The sequence below is a fragment of the Zootermopsis nevadensis genome, unplaced genomic scaffold (assembly GCF_977971745.1).
Source record: "Zootermopsis nevadensis isolate Lab colony 2312 unplaced genomic scaffold, Znev_1.0 Znev_ptg000013l, whole genome shotgun sequence".
Taxonomy (NCBI): domain Eukaryota; kingdom Metazoa; phylum Arthropoda; class Insecta; order Blattodea; family Termopsidae; genus Zootermopsis; species Zootermopsis nevadensis.
In genome coordinates, this window is record NW_028259145.1 from 14,130,170 (window position 1) to 14,152,257 (window position 22,088).

The 22,088-nt window shown below is 40.6% G+C and overlaps 1 protein-coding gene across 14 annotated transcripts in view; it reads right to left on the minus strand.

Moving 5' to 3' along the window:
- mtd (TLD domain-containing protein mustard) overlaps positions 1-22,088 on the minus strand; it is a 189,309-nt gene that overhangs the window by 84,880 nt on the left and 82,341 nt on the right. For 10 of the 14 annotated variants that reach the window (XM_087348710.1, XM_087348699.1, XM_087348697.1 and 7 more), the window contains one exon: positions 21,863-21,960. In XM_087348710.1, the coding sequence (XP_087204836.1) occupies positions 21,863-21,960 (98 nt within the window). Of the gene's footprint in view, positions 1-2,623; positions 3,050-12,993; positions 13,218-18,291; positions 18,371-21,862; positions 21,961-22,088 lie in introns of those variants that run through there. The other 4 variants (XM_087348701.1, XM_087348700.1, XM_087348702.1 and 1 more) reach the window with 4 other exon arrangements.

Sequence of the window (22,088 nt, forward strand, 5' to 3'; positions counted from 1 at the left end):
TTAAAACGTTTCTTACATACTGTTATATTGGCTGGGCCGCAAAAATATTCGTTGTGGGCCGCATGCGGCCCGCGAGTTTGACATGCTTGCTGTAAACTATTTCCCGTTTTATGGAACACTATATTTTGAATTGCCCACTGTGTAAATGATTTATACCACATTTCGGGAGTTAGCTCTACGCCCGTCTTCAGATGACTAGTCATCATGAAACCGAAACTTATTCTATTATTAATGACAACGGCAGGGACTAGACCCAGACCTTTCGAATGCCAGGCTAGAGGGAATACGTCAGTAACTTCTGTTTGACAGGTAACTGAAACTACACTTGGTGTTAGCACCCACAGCAAACGTGTTCCCTCCATGCAAATTCACAACAACAGTATTACATTATATCTGTGTGTACAATTACATATTTACAGGCTTATAGGAAACATAAAGACGCCAAGGAGGTTTATCTCGTGGCCATGCTAAGTGGTCGCTCATTATCCTTTGTTGTCAATTTTACTGAAGGCAATACAGCTAGGATGCGTCCTAGTATGCAGGGGCCATCCAGAATATGAGGGCCATGAGAGTCACCAAATTAAAATTAACATTATGTTCCTTATGCCTACTCTTTAAATATGTAATCCAACAAGCCTTTCCAAATCCACGTTGATTTTATAATATGAGTCGGTCAACCTTACAAAACTTTCCTTACTGCTCGTTTATGAGTCGGCTTAGTATAACTGGCATTCGCGAGGACTTCATATTTAGGAAGGTACAATCCAGGACCGCCAGGAAGTGGTCATTCATTCTGGAAAGGCGTTTGCATATCCTTCCTACATTTTATTGTAGAATTACAAGTTCGATTCACTCTTTAGTTAAAACAAGGTACATACATGATGTGACCACACGAGGTTTATAATAAGGCAATGATCATAATGCTCGTGTGTTAGATCCTACTTGTGGAAGCAGAGGAAGAGTGGCCGATCACACGAGGACGGAATAAAATGGATTCAAAACGCACAAATACAATAAATTCGAATTACTGGAACAGCAGTTGACGTTTGTCGTCTTTCGCCGTTGTCGAATATTTTTAAAGCACGCATGTACTTTTGTTACTAATTATGCTACTTCTAACGGCGAGGTTCTACAATATAATTGACTTCTGAAAGCAAATGTACTAACTAACTAGATGGCTTACCGAACCCGAAGGTTCATGACCGAATTAACCAAACCCCTCCACTAGACCCTGTCCTGGGCCAACAAAATCCAGTCTCCTTCAACTCCTATCTCCCATAGATCCCGCCTGACATTATCCTCCCATCTACGTCTAGGTCTCCCCAGCTGTATTTTCCCCTCAGGCTTCCCAACCAATACCCGGTGCACACCTCTTGTCCCATCCATGCGCGCTACATGTCCCGCCCATCTCATTCTTCTCGACTTAATCGCCCTGATATTGGAGGAGGAGTAGTACAGATTTTTAAGCTCATCATTATGCAGTTTTCTCCACGCCTCATCGTATTCTCTCCTAGGCCCAAATATTCACCTCAACACTCTATTCTCAAACACCTGCAATCTGTGTTCCTACCTCTGGGTGAGAGACCATGTTTCGCACCCATACAAAACAACAGGCAAGATTATTGTTTTGTATACTTTAATTTTCAGGTTCTTAAAAATCAGACGGGAAGACAAAATATCTTGAACTGAGAAGTAGCAAGCATTTCCGGAATTTAGTCTCCTCCTAACTTCCTCATGAGTATCATTTGGATTTGTTATTGTTGTTCCCAAATATTTGAACTTTGTAACACTTTCAAAGGATTTAATAGCCACGAAAGCAAATGTACGACCTTCTAAATTCTTGTAACTGTTATTATAACTTCAAAAGTCTTAAAGTGATGTCGCAGGTAATATGAGATAACGTAATGTTTCATTATCCCATATTTACACCTGGTATCTTTGAGTCGTATATTCAAACAAATTTGACTTCGGAATGCCAGGCGAAAATGTGGGGAAGAGGTGTGAGGGCAAGATAAGGAAGTGGAGTTACGAGAGTATGGTAAAGGCTAAAACAACAGAAAAAGGACGAATATGTGTGAGACCAATGTCGTTAATACTTCTTTTCTTTCAGTAATGTTAGTCTGGTTTCTCAACGTGCAACGTTTTTAGTTTTTGTTTAAAAAACCTCTTAGAATATGTAGAAGTACGCGTGCCTTTCACTAATTTACTTTTTGCCATGTTTAACACCACTTCTAGCATCTTATTTACATATTTTTTTAAATTTCCTTACCAAATAGGATCTAAAAATTAACATAAGATAATTTGTACTAGCTGATGTGTCCTATTCCGTTCAATGTTAATGTCTTCAGCAAATAAAATGTGTACGCAAAAAATCAAAATTTCTAGCATCTCATTTACATACTTTCAACTTGTGAACTTCAGGGTTGTTGCGCTGTGTAGTCTGGTAGAAGTTTACCGACAAATCATAATCATCGCCTTGATGATGGAGGCAGCAAGGACCTCTCAAACGTCGGTAAACTTCTACCAGACTACACAGCGCAAAAACCCAGAATACAACAATCGTCATGTAAAACACTGATCAAGAAACAAAAATTAAGTAACCCACATATTTAGTTGTCCTTACCTGGTACAATATACCACACTATGAAATCATGAAGTTCAGTTTCCCATATTTGAATGTCATCAGTTTTATCATAATCTTCGACAACTATGGGAAAGTCGTACTCCATTTTGATGGTACTGTTGCACTTACAATTTCACAAAACACAATTCTCACAAGACGTTCACTGGGTCTTGCCAATCTCAGCAACAACCAACACCAGGCAGATACGTAACACAAGGTAGAAACAGACGGTCATCACTAAGCAGATTGATAACTCAGCAGTAAGGCACTTGCTGCTCTATAATGACAGAGTGATTTCAGCACTGGCGCGTGATACTGAAGAGTAAGTCACTTATAGCAGTCACACAAACAACATTGCGAGTTACGTCACTTAACATACAGATAGAGGAAAACTATGATTTATTATCGCCTGGAATAACACTGAAACTAAATCAGGTAGCAAATATTATTAACTTGATAGTGCCAGTTTTAATGTCAGAGACACCAGAACTAAGAACTTAACACATCTGATGCAAATAATAAATAAGGATGGTTTATACTGGTACACGGATAAAAGAAAGTGATAAACTTTATGAGGAATGGAAAATTCCCGTATTCCAAGAATACTTTACGAAAATTAAGTCAAACAGAAGAGACCTGGGGCATTCGTGAAAGTTGAAAGACCTGTTTCAACATTTTCATAGTCAAGTCTTCCACGGACTTTAAAACAAGACGAGTTCGAACCTCTTTCAAAGTAGCATCTTATACATACGAAAGGGGAAACCTCAAAAATTAGACTTGGAAAATACTGCACCATGAATATAAACTTCGGGCAACTTAGATTCAAGAACTGTGTACCTCACCCACTAAGACCTCACCCCGTTTGTTGTAGGGGCGTGATTGAGCCGGTTAACGCAAAATGATGGTTAAATCGAAATGTCTGTCAATTCAGACGTAGACGCTTCGCAGTAAAGCCCAATGAACTACGTAACAATTTGCACTTTACAAATCAAGATCTCCAACAATGAAGCCGGTTCGAGACCAGATTCCAAGTCATGAAGCCATTCAACCCCCTATGTTTTAATGTAGAAAAGCCTTACTGGCGTAATCAATCCTTCGGTGAGGAAAAACACTGCATTTCTCTGCATATTGACATCTCTTGGCAATTCAAAGGTTCAGTGATGATAGCAGCGATCATGATATCGTTCACTGTCTACACACCTTGCACATATCAATCTAAAAGCATTACATACAATGTATGCAGCTCCCGTATTTTATATAAGGAATTCATTTTATATCCACAAAGTGTATAACAAAAATAGTGTAAGGATAATACCTCATCACATTTACGAGCAGTGTCGTACCGAATCTGATTCACTACATCAGAAGCCTACAGCTGTAAGGGTTATTGCGCAACATGAAGAAACATCTAAATTTATTTATTAATTCACTACTCAAACTACTATATCCCTCCCACAGCTCCAACCCGGCACTAAATCATCATAATTTGTTGTCAGACGCTGATGCCCTGAGGTCATGTTTAACAAACCAGATCCGAGGAAGAGAGGGCAGGCTCGTAGATAACAGTCCGCATCTACATCGATATCCCTCTACCGCTCCCGCACACCGCGTTGATTTGACGGAACTTTTACAATCCACCGACATCATAAGGGGCACTGGGTGGGGATAAGGCTACAACATATGAGGAGAAATGGCTTATTTTAAACCTGTCATATCAGGATTCTTAAATGGCATGTATATTGGACACAAAATACACTGTTCAACAGCCAAAATATATCGGAGATGAAACTAACCAATTTTTACTAATTTTGAGCTGCTAAACACGAAAATGATATTCATTTTGCATGATTGGTTCGCATTTCGAAGATATTCATACCAAGCTGTTTCGCTCTATTTTCGTAATTTTCAGAATTGTAATGGACTACTTACTTCAGAAACAACATACACAAGGGTGGAGAAGGTTTTATTTCTTTCTGCAGGTCTAGTCAACATCCCTAAGGGATAATTAATAAATTGGTTCAGTTCTGTTTGGCAAACAAGTGTTTTGTGGAGTGCGGATTTTGTGTTTCACTTCGTCTTAGAATAATTATGTAGTAAACAGCAAAAACGTCGTTGTGAGTACTTAAATGAGAAATTTTTAACACTAAAATATACAAAATGTCGCGTAATGTGTCAATAATCCTAACAACGTTTGTTATATCTGTGGAGAAATGACTTTTAAATCACAAAAACGAAATTTGGCCCCCATCGTTAAGAAAGCGAACCACCTTTATTTTGGTTGTAAGTGGGTGGCATGGACACCCCATATTTGCTGTCTGAAGTGTTCTACAAATCTACGTGTGTGGCTGAAAGGAAAAATGCAGTCTATGCTCTTCGCTGTGCCCATGGTGTGGCGGGAACCGCATAATCATGTAAACGACTGCCACTTCTGTATGATTCCTCCTGTCATCGGCATAAACAATAAAAAAAAAACATGCTTTGATCTATCCAAACATCCCCTCAGCCATTCGTCCTATACCCCACAACCATGAACTACCTGTACCTGTCCCTCCTACCTCCTACACACCTGAAGAATTCTCACCATCACCGCCATCAGATGACGCCATTCCTAGATCATCGGCATCTCAAGATAAAGAGTTTGTGCCAGAAACTTTACCTTCTACATCTCACAGAGTGACTCAGAGTGAACTGAATGATCTAGTGAGAGATTTAGACTCGCCTAAGCATAAGGCAGAGTTGCTAGGATCGCGATTTAGGCAATGGAATGCACTTGAAGAAAATGTTAAAATATCCTGTTATCGCGTTCGTCAGATTCCTTTACAAAAAATTACAGGGAATTAGTAGACAAATTGTTGGAAGCACACAGTAAAATGGGGTGCAATGTCTCTTAAAATGCATTTCCTCCACTCTAACTTGAACTCTTTCCCTGATAATCTTGGTTCGGTTAGTGATGAACATGGCGAATGATTTCACCAAGATATTTCTACTCTTGAAAGGCGTTATCAGGGGAAATGGAGCGAATCAATGATAGCTGATTACTGCTGGTCGGTGGTAAGAGATGCCCCTGAGGTAAAATACAAAAGAAAGGCCAAAAGACAACGTCTATAAGGTAGGTGAAAATGTTTAAACATTTGCATATCATATGGACGAATTTATTGGTGATATTTTACAATGTACAAAATATATTCAAAACACGAACTGACTAAGCTTTCTTATTGTCATTTTCGAATTCAGCGGACGAAAATACATAAGAATTGATTAGTTTCATTTCCGATATATACAGCTCATTAAAGTTTGTTGTCTAGTGATATCTGCGTGCCTCAGCTACGTCATAGTATGAGAGGGAGGTAATACGGAAAGGGCAAGGGAACAGAAAGACACCCTACGCGCTGCCGCTTCCAATCCTTCCCCGTACAATGACCGGTTGGCTACCAACGAGGTATTTGCAAGGACCAAGGAATCTCAGAGATATTTTGCGTCACATTTTATTTCATAAGTATTAACCAGCACATCAAGGGGTTGATTTCAATTGATCCACATCATAGGCAAGATTCGAAACACCGACCGTTCGACCTGAGTCCACAAGGAATAAGTTCTGAACGTCCAGTCGACGACATGTTGTATACAGAGCAAGGGGTTCGCTCCTAGGGCAGCCCACGTGGGATTTGTGGTGAACAAAACGGCACTGGGGCAGGTTCTTCTCGGGGTCTTTTGGTTTCCCCCTGTCAGCATCATTGTTGCACCGCTGTTCCATATTCACTCATCAGTCATCTGGGGAAAGGACGTTGGGCCCGTCCTCGACCCAGATCCACAGACATACATTCTCACCCGATCGCAGAAATAAAAAAATTCTATGCCAAGAATGTGAGGCACTGAGAATGTGCCCGACGGCTGTCAATTAAAAGTAGGTACAGGCGGGTGTATTAAGAATTCTAATCGCCTTCTTCTAACTCTAACGTGCAAATGCACAATTTCTTCAAAAGATTCGCGGCAAACCGGTTGCGGAACACTGGTAGAGACTGCGATGTAGTAAAGTGTCCCATGCTAACAAACAGCATGAGACAGAATAACTGCAAGTATATATTCTGACTGATTTCATATTCAACGACGCTTTATGCGTTTGAAAGCAAGAATGATTCGCGGATGACAACAACGAAGGAAGCGGTCGGATTGTTTTAGCGAAACTATTAGATTTTATCTGAAGGGGATGAGAAAAGCTCGGAACAATTTTAAGTTAAGATAGGCGGCATCTGTAGCCAGTGACCTTCGGAATGCGAAACACTGGAGCTAACCATTCGACTGCGACATTCAGTGCTGCATATTTTCGAATCCAGATTACAGTGTGACATAATTTTAACCAATCACGTACCTAGAAGCCACGCCAAGTTTTTCATGCAGACTGTCATTCTTATTTTCATATCCATGAGACGCATGGCCTATATGAATGTGCCATACGTAAATCCTCATGGATTAAATGTAATACGACTGCAGACAGATTTATACGAGATTGAAGACAACATTACATATTGAACCACATTTGTATCCATAAGGCCGTCCACTTACAACATTCGTAAAAAACTGTCCTTCAAGAACTTGCGTAAACTTGCATACGGCCGTCACAAGAGTAGAAAATGCCTAGGCCTACATGGCACCACTTGAAAATTTACACACAAGAAGAATTTTTGAAACAAATGTCAACGGGATATACATCTGGCACACGAATTCGACTCTCCCAACACAACTTAATATCGACCTGCACCTAAGCTTATATCGGAAAATTAAACTGTGGAAACAATAATATCTTCCACTTCGGAAACATCCAATCCTTATCTCCCATTTTCATGCAGCAACGCAAAAGCATATATTTTCAAACCGAAACTAGGAAACGAGAGTAATTACGTTTACAAACAAACAAACTAACTCAGACTTCTTATGTAAAGACATGCGATAAGATAGCTCACGACTTAACAGATACAAATGGAATTCAAGCATATTTGATGCCTTATCTTTTAGAGGAGCTGACTGGGATACATCTGTCAGTTGCGCAGTTATGGAGACACTAAAAGCAAGCATGCGACTGACTGATTCTTGGATTATTTAATGACAACTTTCATCTACATTACGTTAAACTGTAGATGGCTGTTAATTAGGAATTGTAAAGAACGAAAAAGCGACCGTGACCCATTCTAGGGCACTATCCCATGGTTCGCCTGGACAGAGGGAAACAACAAATATCCTCAGTCGAAAACGCTGATCGAGACAAGATCCGAACACTGAACCTACCGAATTCTACACGACAGTGATAACCACTCGACAGAAACGTTCCACGTTTTAAGTAAACGAACAACCAAAAGTGTGATGTAGGCGCATTTAGTCTTGCGAAGTTAACGAGCAGCGTCGGGTTCAAATCTCAACACAGACTTTGCTTTCGAAAGCACGAATAACAGAGTAACATGGACATCAAAACAGCTTGCAAGAGAACTGAAGAGAACATCAAAAACTCAGCTAAAAAAGTCTCATGAATTATGAAGTAAAGCAACGTAAATGATTCGACGAAAAGTGCTCAAAATTGGTAGACAAAAAGATGTGCATTTCCATGTAAAATATCGAGTACTGAGCAGGCATTCTGGATTTTTCAGGTGCTACAGAACGACAGGGACAGAACACCAGCTATTTATGGACTGCGTTCAGTTATAGATGCTACGTGGACACGTTATATCATGAGCTGGCCCAGTAATTCCATATATGAAAGTCACTGCCAGAATCGGTCAGGGCAGGGTGACAATCACCCGGGGAGTGTGTTACGTCAACGCCACGAAATGTTATCCTTTATATCTTCCACTTTATACAGAGACTTGTGGCGAACGTAAAGACGTAACAAAAAACCACTTGTCAACGTCATCGCAGTTACGCTTCTTGTGGCGTACATGTGTTGAGAATCTTCAGAAGAAAATTGTCATCACAACAGAGTACATTGACTTCCCATGGCGTAACCTGGAGTAACACACGTTGTACAAAACGCATGGATACAACGTTCAGACAACACAACTGATAAAAAAGATGCGGTTTGACGTTGTTAAGGTCGTGAACCTGGAGCCAGGAACTTTCTTTCCCTATCCGCCACAAGCACCGCAAACCTTCACCCACATGCGCTGTGCAGCAGCTACCTTAAAAGTTCTGATTCATACAATTGCTGTCAGTGGTTTGAATCGGTGAACAGACATTCAAATTTCGAGAGGCGGCAGAAAATTGGCTTCTAGCTGCTGTTCAAGAGAACACGCACCAATGCTCAAAGAGGTATGAGATGACATTCTCTTTTCCCCAATCACGTTTTCTCCGTACAAACACGAACTAAACTGAAGATGGACGTTAATCCCAGAACGAGAACTCTCAACCGATACTCGGAACTATTTTCCTAACACAACCATAATTACTGTCTCGCGGTTTTACAGTTTTCTGTGCTACTAGGAACAGAGTTACGTCAGGATCTAAATGTCCAATCGAAATTATCGGAGCAACACCTCGCATTAGAATTTATACTTTCCGATCACCCAAAAAGACCGTAAACACACACTTCTTAATGCTGGGTTAATTTTCAAAGTTGATTGTATACATTCAGTCTCCACTTTCTTCGAGTTGTTGAACGAAAAGTAATTGGATTCTACTTGTTTACTTATGTCTGCAAGAAGTGTAACAAACAGCACAGTGACTTCGTTATCTTTTACACATTTACTGTAATCTGACAAAACTTGTAAGAAGTTAACTTGGTGAGCTCATTACAGCAAGATTCGATAAAATGTAGTCCTACTCAACTATTAGACCGGCTTCGTCTCAAATGTTACTCCAGCTCGGATCAAAACTTTAGTGACTCCTCCCTTTCTAAATAAAACTCCAACGTTCAGAGCACAAGGAATCACAACACATTTATATAAGTATACCTTCACAGAATTTGTAAAAAAAAAAAGTAAGGATAAGACGTACCCCAAATGGATTCAAAACCATTCGACCATTTAAGGAGAGCAGAAACAACACTTAACAGCCTGTTGCAGGTGAATGGATAATAATGTAACAGAGATACATCAATGAACTGCTCAGAGGGAAAAGTCTTGGTCTTTACTGGTAAGGTCGGCCGACTCACCGAGGCCTTCAACAGCAAATATCTTGCAAGAAAAATCAGTATTTTACAAAACCGTTGTTCTGCACAGGAAGACGAATTATTTTAATACGAGGTCTGCTGGTGTTACACGTGGCCTATCACCAATGCCACGAATCACAGGTTGATGGTGTTTAAGAATATTGTGATTAGCTAAAAATTTGAACCTTGAATTTAACAAAATTCATCGCCATGATAATGGAGACAGCAAGTACCTCCAAAAGTTTGGTAAACTTCTACCAGACTACACAATGTTACAATCCAGAAGACAGCCATTTTTATAGACTTCTTAACTTCAACCTGCTGGTAATGCTATGACAATTTTTCAGAAATGAAAACGCACACATGTAAAAATGTCACGTGCAAAAAAACTTCAGAATGTAATGTTTGTTGTTCCGAATCCGTCATGCACATCGTAGCTTCGACCCATGACAAAACCGATTTTTTTTCTAATCTGGATGCAGACCGATAGTAACTATGTTGAGGCTTGTTTGTTGGACAATAGGCTGAAAGCACGGGAGACCAGTCACATTTAAATCGAGGAAGTCATTGGCAGGAACAGATTTTAAGCTGAGGTATACGTTTATGGAAACATGTGGAAATCGTCATTATAACGAATTGGTTTCGTATTCAGATTATTTGTTCAGAGGCAGTAAGTTACATATTCGTTGTGAAACAGTGAGTCAGTTGCAGGGGAAAAAAGCATAAACCTATACGAAACAAAAAAAATCAGTTTCACTGTCATAAAAACAATAAAACCTATAGAACTGTTTGAACAGCGTACGAGGTGCGATCGGAGTTTCCAGACTGTGTCAATAGATGGCGAACCGGATGTAGTACGAGCTTCTGCCGCTAGGGGGTGCGGCCTACATTCATAGTGAATCAGTGTGCTAGCCGGCATCATCGAATTAGCATTTGTTTCTTAGTTACGGGCGTTTTGGTAGTGCATTACACCGACCCTCCTGCGATTTCGGAATGGCGTGTGCATCAAATTTTGCCAAAGACTCGCCAAAACGGCTACGGAAACCTATGAAATGCTAAAGCAAGCATTTGGGGAGTCCGCAATGGGTCGTGCACAAACTTTTGTGTGGCATTCACGTTTTAAAAATGGCCGAACCTCTGTCGATGATGACGAGCGTTCTGGACGACCATCTTCGAGCACAACGCCCGAAAATGTTACGAAGATTCGGCAGGCCATTCACGAAGATCGACGTCGTACCATCAACGACTTGTGCGACATTGTTGGGATAGGCTATGGGACCTGTCAGCTGATTCTAAAGGAAGAACTCCACATGCGAAGCATCATGACAACGCGCCAGCGCACACCGCCCTCAAATTTCGGCAGTTTCTGGCCTCAAACACCATGGCCGTCATCCCGCACCCTCCTTATTCGCCGTGTGACTTCTTCCTCTTCCCAAAGATGAAAATTCATCTAAAGGGAAGGAGATTTGAGACGATAGAAGAGATTCAGGCAGAATCGCAGATGGTGCTTGACAGGCTGACAAAGAAAGATTTCCAGGGATGCTTCCAGGCTTGGCAGCGGCGCTGGGATCGTTGTGTTCACTCCCAGGGGAACTACTTCGAGGGTGATGGATGAATTTAATACCTGAGATAAGTGCACTTTTTTTTTTTTTTAAATAGGCGCAGTCTGGAAACTTTTCGATCGCACACCGCAGAGCACATCCGGACACGCTCTTCTCACAGTCATTTATCATTTGATCATCCTAATAGTATGAAAAACAAATGCAATCTCCATCCTCACGTTGCGCTTCGTTCCTTTCTTTGATCCAGGTATTTCCTCGAAAATTTGTTTTCAAAAACCCCAAATGCGCGTTCTTCCCTTAGGATGAGAGACTAGCTTTCAAAACCAGTTGACATTAAAGTGTCTCTGTTCTATTATTAACGTTTTGAGGCAGGAGAAAGACAAGTGATTTTTAACCAAATGGCAACAAGCGTTAAAGTCCTTCTATCTTTACTTCTAGACAAGAAGTACACCCACTCCCTTCTGTGTGTGGTATCCTGGGTTATGACACTATAAAGGTGGTAACAATGTACCTCCGAAACGTTTTCGTCCAATATATTGCCATCAGTAGCATAGTAGCCCATTAAATTCTAGTCAGATCTGATTTTCTTGGACGTTCCTAAAGCTGTATTCAAAAACAAGGTCGAAAAGCAACGCTTATACCAACACATCTTGTTTGACACGATTCTGAATAGGAAATGCAACAGACAAATTACTCACAGGACAGTCCTACATGTTTATTTTGGACACGTTCTGATAGCGTAACTAATTTCGCGGGCGAACAGAATCCAATTAGACCACTGCACAGTACCTGCCCCTTCGGTTACAGGCTTTCTTGTGGTCTATGAATAGCTGCTGCACTGTCCCTTACAGGCCTACTCGCATCTGATCTCTATTACCTGACAAACATAGAATGAAAACCGATATCGACGCTGGTAATCTGGGTTGTAACGTTGTATGGACTTGCTGGTAGATACAAACGTTTCGGAGGAACATACTGCCTCCGTCTTCAGGGCTGATCAGCCGTGAGGACGGAACCATTATCTTCCTCCGATATGTCTGTCTCTACCTACCATAATACCAACACCTACACCTTCACCGCCGCGAAAACCACAATCCCATACGCGATCGATTGTTTTAAATTGGAATTCGCAATTATCCCAAATAATTCTGTCCACGCATGGAATTAACACCAAGAGAAGAATGTTGAATGACATTTTTACATGGCTTTGATAAATGACTGAGATACCTCAGTAACTATTACAGCCAGTCTTACCGCGATCCTTACGAAAGTCTTGAACATTAAGACTGCTGAAACACGGAGGTACGCCCGGTATTCTATGAACTGTTAAACCTGAAAATTTCCTATTCACAAGCCATTAAACAAACAACGCATCAAACTAGGTCAGAACAACGAAGACACAAGGTTAAATCTCCTCTTCGACCAACATGTTTCCCTAGAACACGACAGATACGACGCAGATGGCCGTCGGGTGGTTAAATATTCTAAGTTTTTGGCGAACACTATATTCGTCATCAAGCTCAAGAACCAAGACCGTGTAACTACTACATTAAGCCTGTCATCATATGTAGGGCTAAGGGTCAGTGATGTAAATAGCCTATTTCTAACTGCCTCCGAGAGGATTTCTGCATATTGAGAATACTTAATTTTTTTCTAATAACACTGAAACATACCCATTTGTTCCACTAGGCATGTCGGTTAACGTTTGACCCATCCGAAAATTCAAGTGAATTCTATCCATTGTTCGAGACATTCATTATGCGTCCGAACTACCTGGTTTAATGGACACAGAACACACAACACTGACACAACTTCAGAGTTACACATTAATAACACGGAGGAGCAAAACTTTCACTACTTCTACTTGTTCCATTTCCGACAAACACCACATCCTACCGACTAGGCAACGAATGTTGTGAGTCACGTGGTAAATGTGACGTCACCGACCTTGTCAGACCTTGCGTAACAGCCGCAAACCGACGTGTGGTTAATGATACAAACCTTGATTACATGAGGATGTAGGATGAAAATATGAGCCCGGTAGCGCTGATAAGGGGATGAGCATACCCAGGATACAGCAGTACGCAGAGAACGATGGATCTGGCCATCACAGCTGCTGCTAATCTGCATTTTATTCATAACAGTAATGCCAGTTTATCCTAGACACAAACATTGCAAAAAAATGCCAATGCGAAAATCGGCGGTAATGTGTGTACAAGGAAACAGTCTTTAAATTTTACGTATTTAAATTTTCCTACAACGACGGAGATTTAAGTGGAGACACCCGCAAAATACGAGTTTTAATATTTTATGCGCTAGAAAAATCAGTTGTACAAAGAACAACGTGTTTGACAGATTAAATTCGTTACGCCATACTATCATGCGTAAACTTCAAAAGACGAAACCCGTTTTCCTCCGAGTCCATGCCACTTGGTAGGCTCTGAGGCGAGTACGTAGATGGCTGTCTTCTGAGTTGTTGTGCCGTGTAATCCGCTAAAGTTCACCAACGTTTGATATGTCCTTGCTTCGTCCATCATCAGAGCACTACAAGCCAGTATACAGCCAACTTCTACGTGCGTTGTTTTCCACTTGGCGAATTCAGTACCGTTCCGAACTTTAATGGCTTTCTGTTTACGCTAACGGTTAGCATCACACTCCCAGATCACTAAGTTAGTCGAAATGACCCATTTCTTATAAAAAAACAGGATTAGAAAACTGGAACAGAACTAGTTTTCATGTATGGCGCGTAATGTTGAAGCCCGCCGCACACTCCAGTTGCAGGAGACAGACCAAGCTACACACCCATACAAAACAACGAGTAGACCGATATTTTCATTTTATGTTTCTAGACAGGACGCGTGAAAATAGAATATTGTGAACGCATTTTTATCAAGCATTCCACGAATTTTAATAATCATCAATTACTGCACATTCACATTTTGTAACCGTCGTGGGCAGAACTAAGTGCTTGAAACATTAATCTAGCAACGAGCACTAACTGTCTAAATTTCGGTACCTACTTAAAACTTGAGGCTCTACTTTCACATAAAATGCATTCACTTTCCAACACCGGCTGTCACCACAAACTACGTCGATAAGGTAGACAGCATGTGCAGAGGCTGAACAAGTAGTAACGATCGGTGCAAGACTTCAAAATGAAGTACGACGAGATCATAACTCGTTGCGCAAGAACCTATCACCAATGGTAGGGCGACAATCTTTAGCACCTTTCCTCCCTATAAAGCTTTCAATTGATGAATAATTCATCTATAGATACAGGTAGATACACGTGTGCGCCTATTAACGGGTAAAAGCAGTCGCTCACAGGAAGTATCTGAAGCACGGTGCACACCGTTCAGGCCTAATCTGAAAAGTCATATTTTGTGACAAACTATACATGTCCCGTAAATCCAAGACCACACAACTCTTAGTTATCTGATAAAATACGGAAAACGTTTAGAAGGAAGCGTTGCTGCAAATCATGCATCCAATCCGAAATGTTTAAAATTTTACTCTTGGCAATCTGTCACGGCGCTACACTCTTTGCGTTATCAGTGGTGGCTGACGGGTGACGTTGCTACATTGACATGACTGGACGCTACTTGTTGCGGTGTTCCTTGTAGTACCTGTTACTTCTTCATTACAGCTTCCACCTACTATCTCCCCCTTTCGCCGTCATGTCGTGGCAACTTCACGGTAACTATTTACTACTGACAATGTAAACATTTCCACACCTGAGATTGGAAATTCGTGATTTGTAAGAACAATTCCCTATTTATATTTGTCAGTGTTTGCCAAACAACAGAATTCTCACATGGCCTGAACTTATGGGGCCCTCGACTCACCAACTGCCTAAGTAATGCGGATAATGAAAGGTTACCACAGCAACGTAAAATGTTTCCGGTGTATTTGTCGCTACACACTGCGTAAAAAAGGCGAAGCATAACGATGAAAGATCACGGGTACAAAACAAACAGTTTGGCGAACAAACGGTCAAAAGTCTTCACTGCGAAGGTAAAGTAACTACCACAATACGAATTGTCATTTCCAAGTTACTGCTTTTAGTGCTGATTTGTTAAGTACTATGTAAATTATATTAAAAAATAAATACTACCATACCAAGTACGATTTATCGATTCAAAGAATTCCAAGTTTATTTCATTTTCGGCAGGGTTTATTCTTGACCCACAAAGATAAAACATTCACAGCATTTCAACGTCTTAAATTCAAATTACGAGAAATACGATATTTTACGAATCCTCTGGATGAGAAACAACACGCTTCTCAACTTTAGTGTTCTTTACAGTTTTGAGTGTGAAACCTTTTCTCTCGTTCTAAGGGAAGAACGCAGAATGAAGGTGTTTACAAACAAAGTGTTGAGCACAGCATCTTAACCCAAAAGAGAGGGATTAATACGATGAAGCACCTTTAATGAAAATCTTCATTAAAGCTCGAAGCATCAATGTATGTCTGCGTTCTTTTGTGCCGTTCCTGCGTAGGAAAAGGCTTTAAATGGGCCATTTGCCAAATTCGCATGTTCAATTATAACAGTTCCAGAAGAGCGGACAGGAACATAACTTCAAGCAGCGGTGTCCTTGAAGCTAATAGTCGCTCAGGAAATCAAACAATATTCCCCAGCTCTACCACTGCCACGATCACTAAATCGACATTAAACAAATTAATTAATCAAGATTCTTTACGTAACAAACGACAAACGCGTGTATTATGACACTCAATAACAGGGGCGGGGCGTCCACGTGTACCGCGTTGCCCTTCCAACACCTTGAAAAATAAAGACTTCCGTATTACTTTCGTGGTTCAGTGGGTCTCACTACAACAGACCACAAAGGAACTAATCAGATAAAATGCATCGTTAGCCACCTTAAGTCAGATAGGCGTTGTTAGCTTGCCAGTTGTGGCTTCTGCTGTGATCCATGTGTTGAGTACCACTAAACCACGTAAGCAAGACAGAAGGACAGTTTTTTGAAGCGTCTGCAGTCTAACATGTTACATGAGCGCTCTCGGCTACATTTACGATTGGCTGTCCCGTGCGACCGCCACGAAGGTTCAACTCCCAGATATTCGAGACAACACAACAGACAAATGCCCCACTAACTTGACGACACAAGATTTTTGTAACTTGAATACAGTAAAGGTCTCTGGTAAGGGGGGCAGGAAGTTAGAAACGAAACTTGCAGTTATCAATAACCGTAATTATCGTAGCTATGGTTTCTACTAGCAGAGAATAGTTCTTCGTCAAGGCACAAAACACATCCCGGTTATCACCATGTAAATTATTCACTCTGGCAGATGTAATTCCAAGGCGAGAAAAGAGATCTGACCTGTCTGAGACATGGTACTGGGGAGAATATTAGGAAGTAACAGGGGCGTGGATACATGGACATAACGAGACGCTCCGACATCCTTTATTATTTACAAAATATTAATAAGAAAAACAAATAAAGGTAAAACGACCGGGGTACTTATCGCCCACAGGAGAGATAAGAAATGCATACATACGTTTGCCACGAAAACATGAATAGGAAGACGGCACTTGCGAGATCTAGGTGTAGATGGGAATACTACAATGGATATTACACATAGAGTGTGAGATTGTGAACTAGCTTCATCTGTTGTTTAAAACGATTCCTTTTGGACTCTCTCGTCTAAATTACAGAATCACAACGTTCTGTTTTCTTCCGTTAAAATCGGGAATAAATGGGCAGTAAACCTATCTATTAAGCCCCTGGTTGAGCTAGTCTCACACCTGGACAGCAATAATAGCTTTCGAAATGGTGTAATTTATTACTTAGACGATGGACAAAGTCAAATAGCTCAGTTTTACAAAATATAATGCAACCTCATAGAAATCTTCAAACCTCGACTAGCTTCATCTAGTTAATATGAGTCAATGGCGGATTCCTCTGAAAACGATAATGAACTTTCGGATTAAACAAAGGATGGGAATTTCCTGACTAGCTGAGCGACTATCAGCTTAAAAGGAGAAGAAATCTAAGTTACAAAAATACTTAGTTTCTTTTCTATCATATTGCTAATGCAAAATGGTTTCAAAGACGGCAAGCAGAGCTTACCAAGCCACACAATAATGCATATGGTAAACCAAGAAACATTCCCAGAAAAGTTTCTCAATGCAACATTAAACAATAAACTGCCCTATACCAACACAAGTATCTTAACGTTTTGTGGATATGATCGTTAACAGACACTTGAACAATGAAAGGTGTGGCCATATCGGCACGACGATCTGTTTATCCATGGAAATTTTAGGTAATACCTCGGGATCTCCGAAATAAGATGCAGGCGTGCCAACCGCTTCACCGCGACGTTCAGTAAGCTGTATTTATTATGTTAATCGCGAGCGTCTGAATATGACCACGGTGGTCAAAAGTGGTGAGTATAAAATTGTTCCATTATGATTCGCGTTAAGTTTAGTTTTTTATTTACTAATCCAGTAAAGATAAACGTACAATTCAAATATTCCACTACTTCCAGATAACGAAGGCACGTGTCACGCCAAACAGAGGCGCGTCCCAACTAACAACCACTGAAGAACACATTTACAGAATATCCTGAATTATATGCGAAGTCAGTGAAATCAACGTGAAGTAGAATATTCTACAAAATGTATCTCCATTTATCTCCATATGTATGAGCTGCTTTAATCACAAATTCAAAGTAAATAAAATAAAACAGAACAAACTATAGAAACGCACACTTTGGCATGAAGTCTCTACAGAAACCTTCATAACCTTACTTCATGAGACTTGGCCCAGCGAACACACAGCCGACCTGCCTTGTACGAGCAATCGATAAACCCCTTACCAGGCAGGCTGAACGACCCAAACCATCGCATTGATTCGGCCGACGAAAACACATTGCAATCCATCCTACGCATTTATTCAGCACTGAAACCATATCAGTAAAAAAAAAAACTACATTAAACATTTTACCTGAATGTGCAAACTGACGACTTCTAGCTGCTGGCACAGCAAACCACCCCGTGTCAATGTCCGCCATATGTAATGTCTTGTGCTACACTACTGCCTTCTACAGGGAAAATTTAGTAATGTGCAACGTCCCAAACAAACTACCACCAGCTCACATGGAAACTCCCAACTCAAACGAAACTCAACACGCTTTTCCAAATAATTTCGATATCAATAAGTAATGACTGTGCATCTGGGTTCGACATTAGGCTGCACTACTTTTCCTAGAATATTTACATATCTACTGTCCAATTGCATATTAGACAAAGTAGAGTCTCTCTATCTCGAGTTCCGGTAAAAACATCGGTAAAATTTCACAAGTAAAACCCAAATTCTGAAGCAACGTGACACTTTAAATCTTGCCGATGATCACTTTGCGCTGTGTTTCAACATAAAGTAAGGCAACAGATGAATCTCCAAACTTAACACTTAATAAAGTCTGAATTATTAAAGATTTTGCATTGCAGCACTTCAACTCTACAATTACTGCTGAGGAGAACTCTGGACTAAACTAAAAGCAGGAAGCAACAGGAGGCTGCTGAATATTACACAGGCCTAATAAGAACTCCAAGATGTTTGCTGTTCGCCTAACAGTATTACGGCCCCACTTAACATGATATGGTAGGCGGATGACGTAGCATGCATGGGGGAGGTGATAAATGTAAACGTTTTAGCCGGAAAACTTGGTGGAAAGAGACCACTTGGGATATAGAGAGATAGATGGAAAAATAACATTAAAGCTGAGCTTAGAGAGATGAGGTGTGAGGACGTGGATTGAATTTGGCTCAGAAGATCCTGCGGCAAGATCTTTTGTATGGGATAATGAAGCTTTGGAGCCAAACAAAAGTGTTTCTTTTTCCTCCCCATCGACAGACTATCAGCGTTTGAATTGGGGTTTTAGTTCTGCAAACATTTAAGCAACACTTACCTTCTTTCTATGCGCATAAATAAATAAACAAACAAAACGAGTTAACTGAACGGAAAGTACAAATATGCAATTATAAAAGTAACAACGGTCTGATCTCACGCATGGAACATGAGTGGAGGATTGCGTGCCACGTTTAGAACGTAATGAAATGCACAATCTTCGAGAGTGATTTCGCATTGTTCGAGGCAGCGAATAAAGAAAGCGACTCTTTGAAATTTAAAAGGGCTTGAGTCTAAATTATATCATTACGAGAACAGTGTTGCAGTGCTGCTAACGGACGAAAATAAAAAATCCAGTACCAACGTTTTTCACACCCAGACATTATTTACTTAGACTTGAAAAAAAAAACGCTCAACTTGTACACACTAAAATTCGTCGAGAAAACTTGTGTTTAGTTGCGTTCGCAATAGCTTTGCAAAATGTGCCTATTAGCTTTGCCATGTTACAATGCCTGTCGGTCCGCATGCAGCAACTCCAGAACCACTGGCAAAATATGACATTTCACACGGAGGCCCTTACTAAAATTTATCGATGCATTCCAATTTTGAAACAATTGGACAATTGACCATCCTCGTAGCGTGAAATAATATTTGTGAACCTTGAAAGGATAATTAATGAACTGTCATTCAACGATAAGTACTTGTACTGACATGTGAACTTCTACCTCATAATAAATCAAACGAAAATAAAGTCCGACAAGCCGAAACATTAAAACAGGGTTACAATTACAACCGAGACTTCTTACTTGGGTTTGGGCGAATCGGTGACGCTCCAACACATGAAGGGCCATGCCACGGATCTGCTGCCGAAACAAGGTGCCTACCTCATGTACAAATAACGCGCGAGCTGCTTTCATTACGACTAAATCAAATGGACCAAATCCATCTCAGTTTTAACCTGTGACTTAATTTCTCTGGCCAGGCAATAAAGGCATACCGGAAAAGTTGGATGAACTTTCCGCATAGTTTAATGAGATTCTGCTAAATTATAAACCTATTTATAGTGTGCCATTTAACGTCATATACGAATGATTTGCAATATAGATCTAATGTGGCAAGTGCCCATGCCATTCATATAATCGCCGAAATAGAAAACCCCCAATTTATCGTTCATTTACACTGTGTAACTAAACACTAAATTTGAACGGACGGTTGAAATGTTCAATGGGCTCTCGGTCGGGGTACTTCTTAGTTTTGTCCATCGTTATTACTGATACTACCCATCCTAGGAGTAAGGCACGTAGGTATTCGACACATCCATACATCTACGTCGCTTTCGCATTTGCTGTAACAATTTTGTTAACACAGCAGAGCCCAGTACCGTGTATGTGGTCATTTCAATTAGCACCAAAATGACTGAACTCAATGAGAAACTGTTACTTGGTCCTAACAGTTTTAACACCCATTCGCACGCATTATAGTGTACTATTAACATTACAATTTACTGAACATGTTAGTTGAAGGACACTTTAAAACTTAGAATAATTAACTGTCAGTAACCTCTCTTCGTTTTCACAAAATCGGTAGATCAGATGAGTAAAACTGGGCATATTATTACATACGCTGCATACAACGCTATACAATAAATCACAGACGTGAAAAAAAATTATCCACAGCCTTCTTACTTCAAATATAGCAGCTAACAACAGTTCTGAATATGGCGATAAGTCATTGCCCTGATGATGAAGGCAGCAGGTGCCTCTGAAATGTTGGTGAACTACCGGCCCGCACGGCGCGACAGTCATCTTCACAGTCGCCGCCGTGAGAACCTCATACCCTACTCCTGTTCAAAATATTAATAAATTTCAATGAGATACAAAGGAATATTAAAAGTTACGGAAATCCTTCTCTCGTTATTATGCACCATTGCCAATCGAGTTGATGCCTCAGTAACATGTAACTACTTTCTCGGCACTTTGTAATGGCCAACAAACAGTTAGGGATAACCAGTATTTGTTATCACTATCACTTGTTTACAAGCGGTTTAAATAGCGGAACTCATAAAATGGTTGGGGCACAATGATATTCGTCGGTAATGAAGTCATTAAGTAGGCCTACGCAAGAAGCTTATCAGCGGTGTAGAACGTTCCATTTGGTGGCATCAATACAAGACGAGTTGGATTTGAGTTTCTCACGACGGCAAATAAAAAGATGGCTGACTTCTAGGATATAAAGCCGAGTAGTCTTGCAGACCCTTACCGGTGTTTCAGAGGTCCTTGCTGCTTCCATCGCCCTGATGCTGGAGGCACCTAGTACCTCTGAAACTTCGGTAAACTTCTACCAGATAACATGGCGCTACAACCCATAAGACACCCGTCTTCAACAAAACGAGTTGTTTTTCAGTTGTTATTTGTTCGTAATAACTTACACAACGCCTTTACTGAAAGGCCCACCACCTTCTCGAAGACAAACTTTCAGTCTTCCCGTGTCCCGAAATTCTGTTACCAGTCAGTTATTCGGTACTGCCTTGTCAGAATACACACTACAGAGTACTTCAAGAGAACACAAGGAAGACTTCGAAGGCAAAATAATGTTGAAGAATGGACACACGTTCTGCTCGTAAATGATCGGCTAGGCCATGTTATTTCAGTCGATATGTGAAACTCACCCCTGCCAACACTCTCGAAGCGACCCTCCACCTTGCTGCGAAGAGAGTCCAGATCGAAAGGCGGGCTGAACCCATGATCCACACTTCGACTCTTGCTTCTGCAATAAAAAGCAAATGATCGAACTTGTCATGTGACATTCCTATGGCAAAGGACACACAGCACATTAAATAATTTGCGTGCTCAAAATTAAGTATTTACACTACATTCCTACTAAAATAAAATACA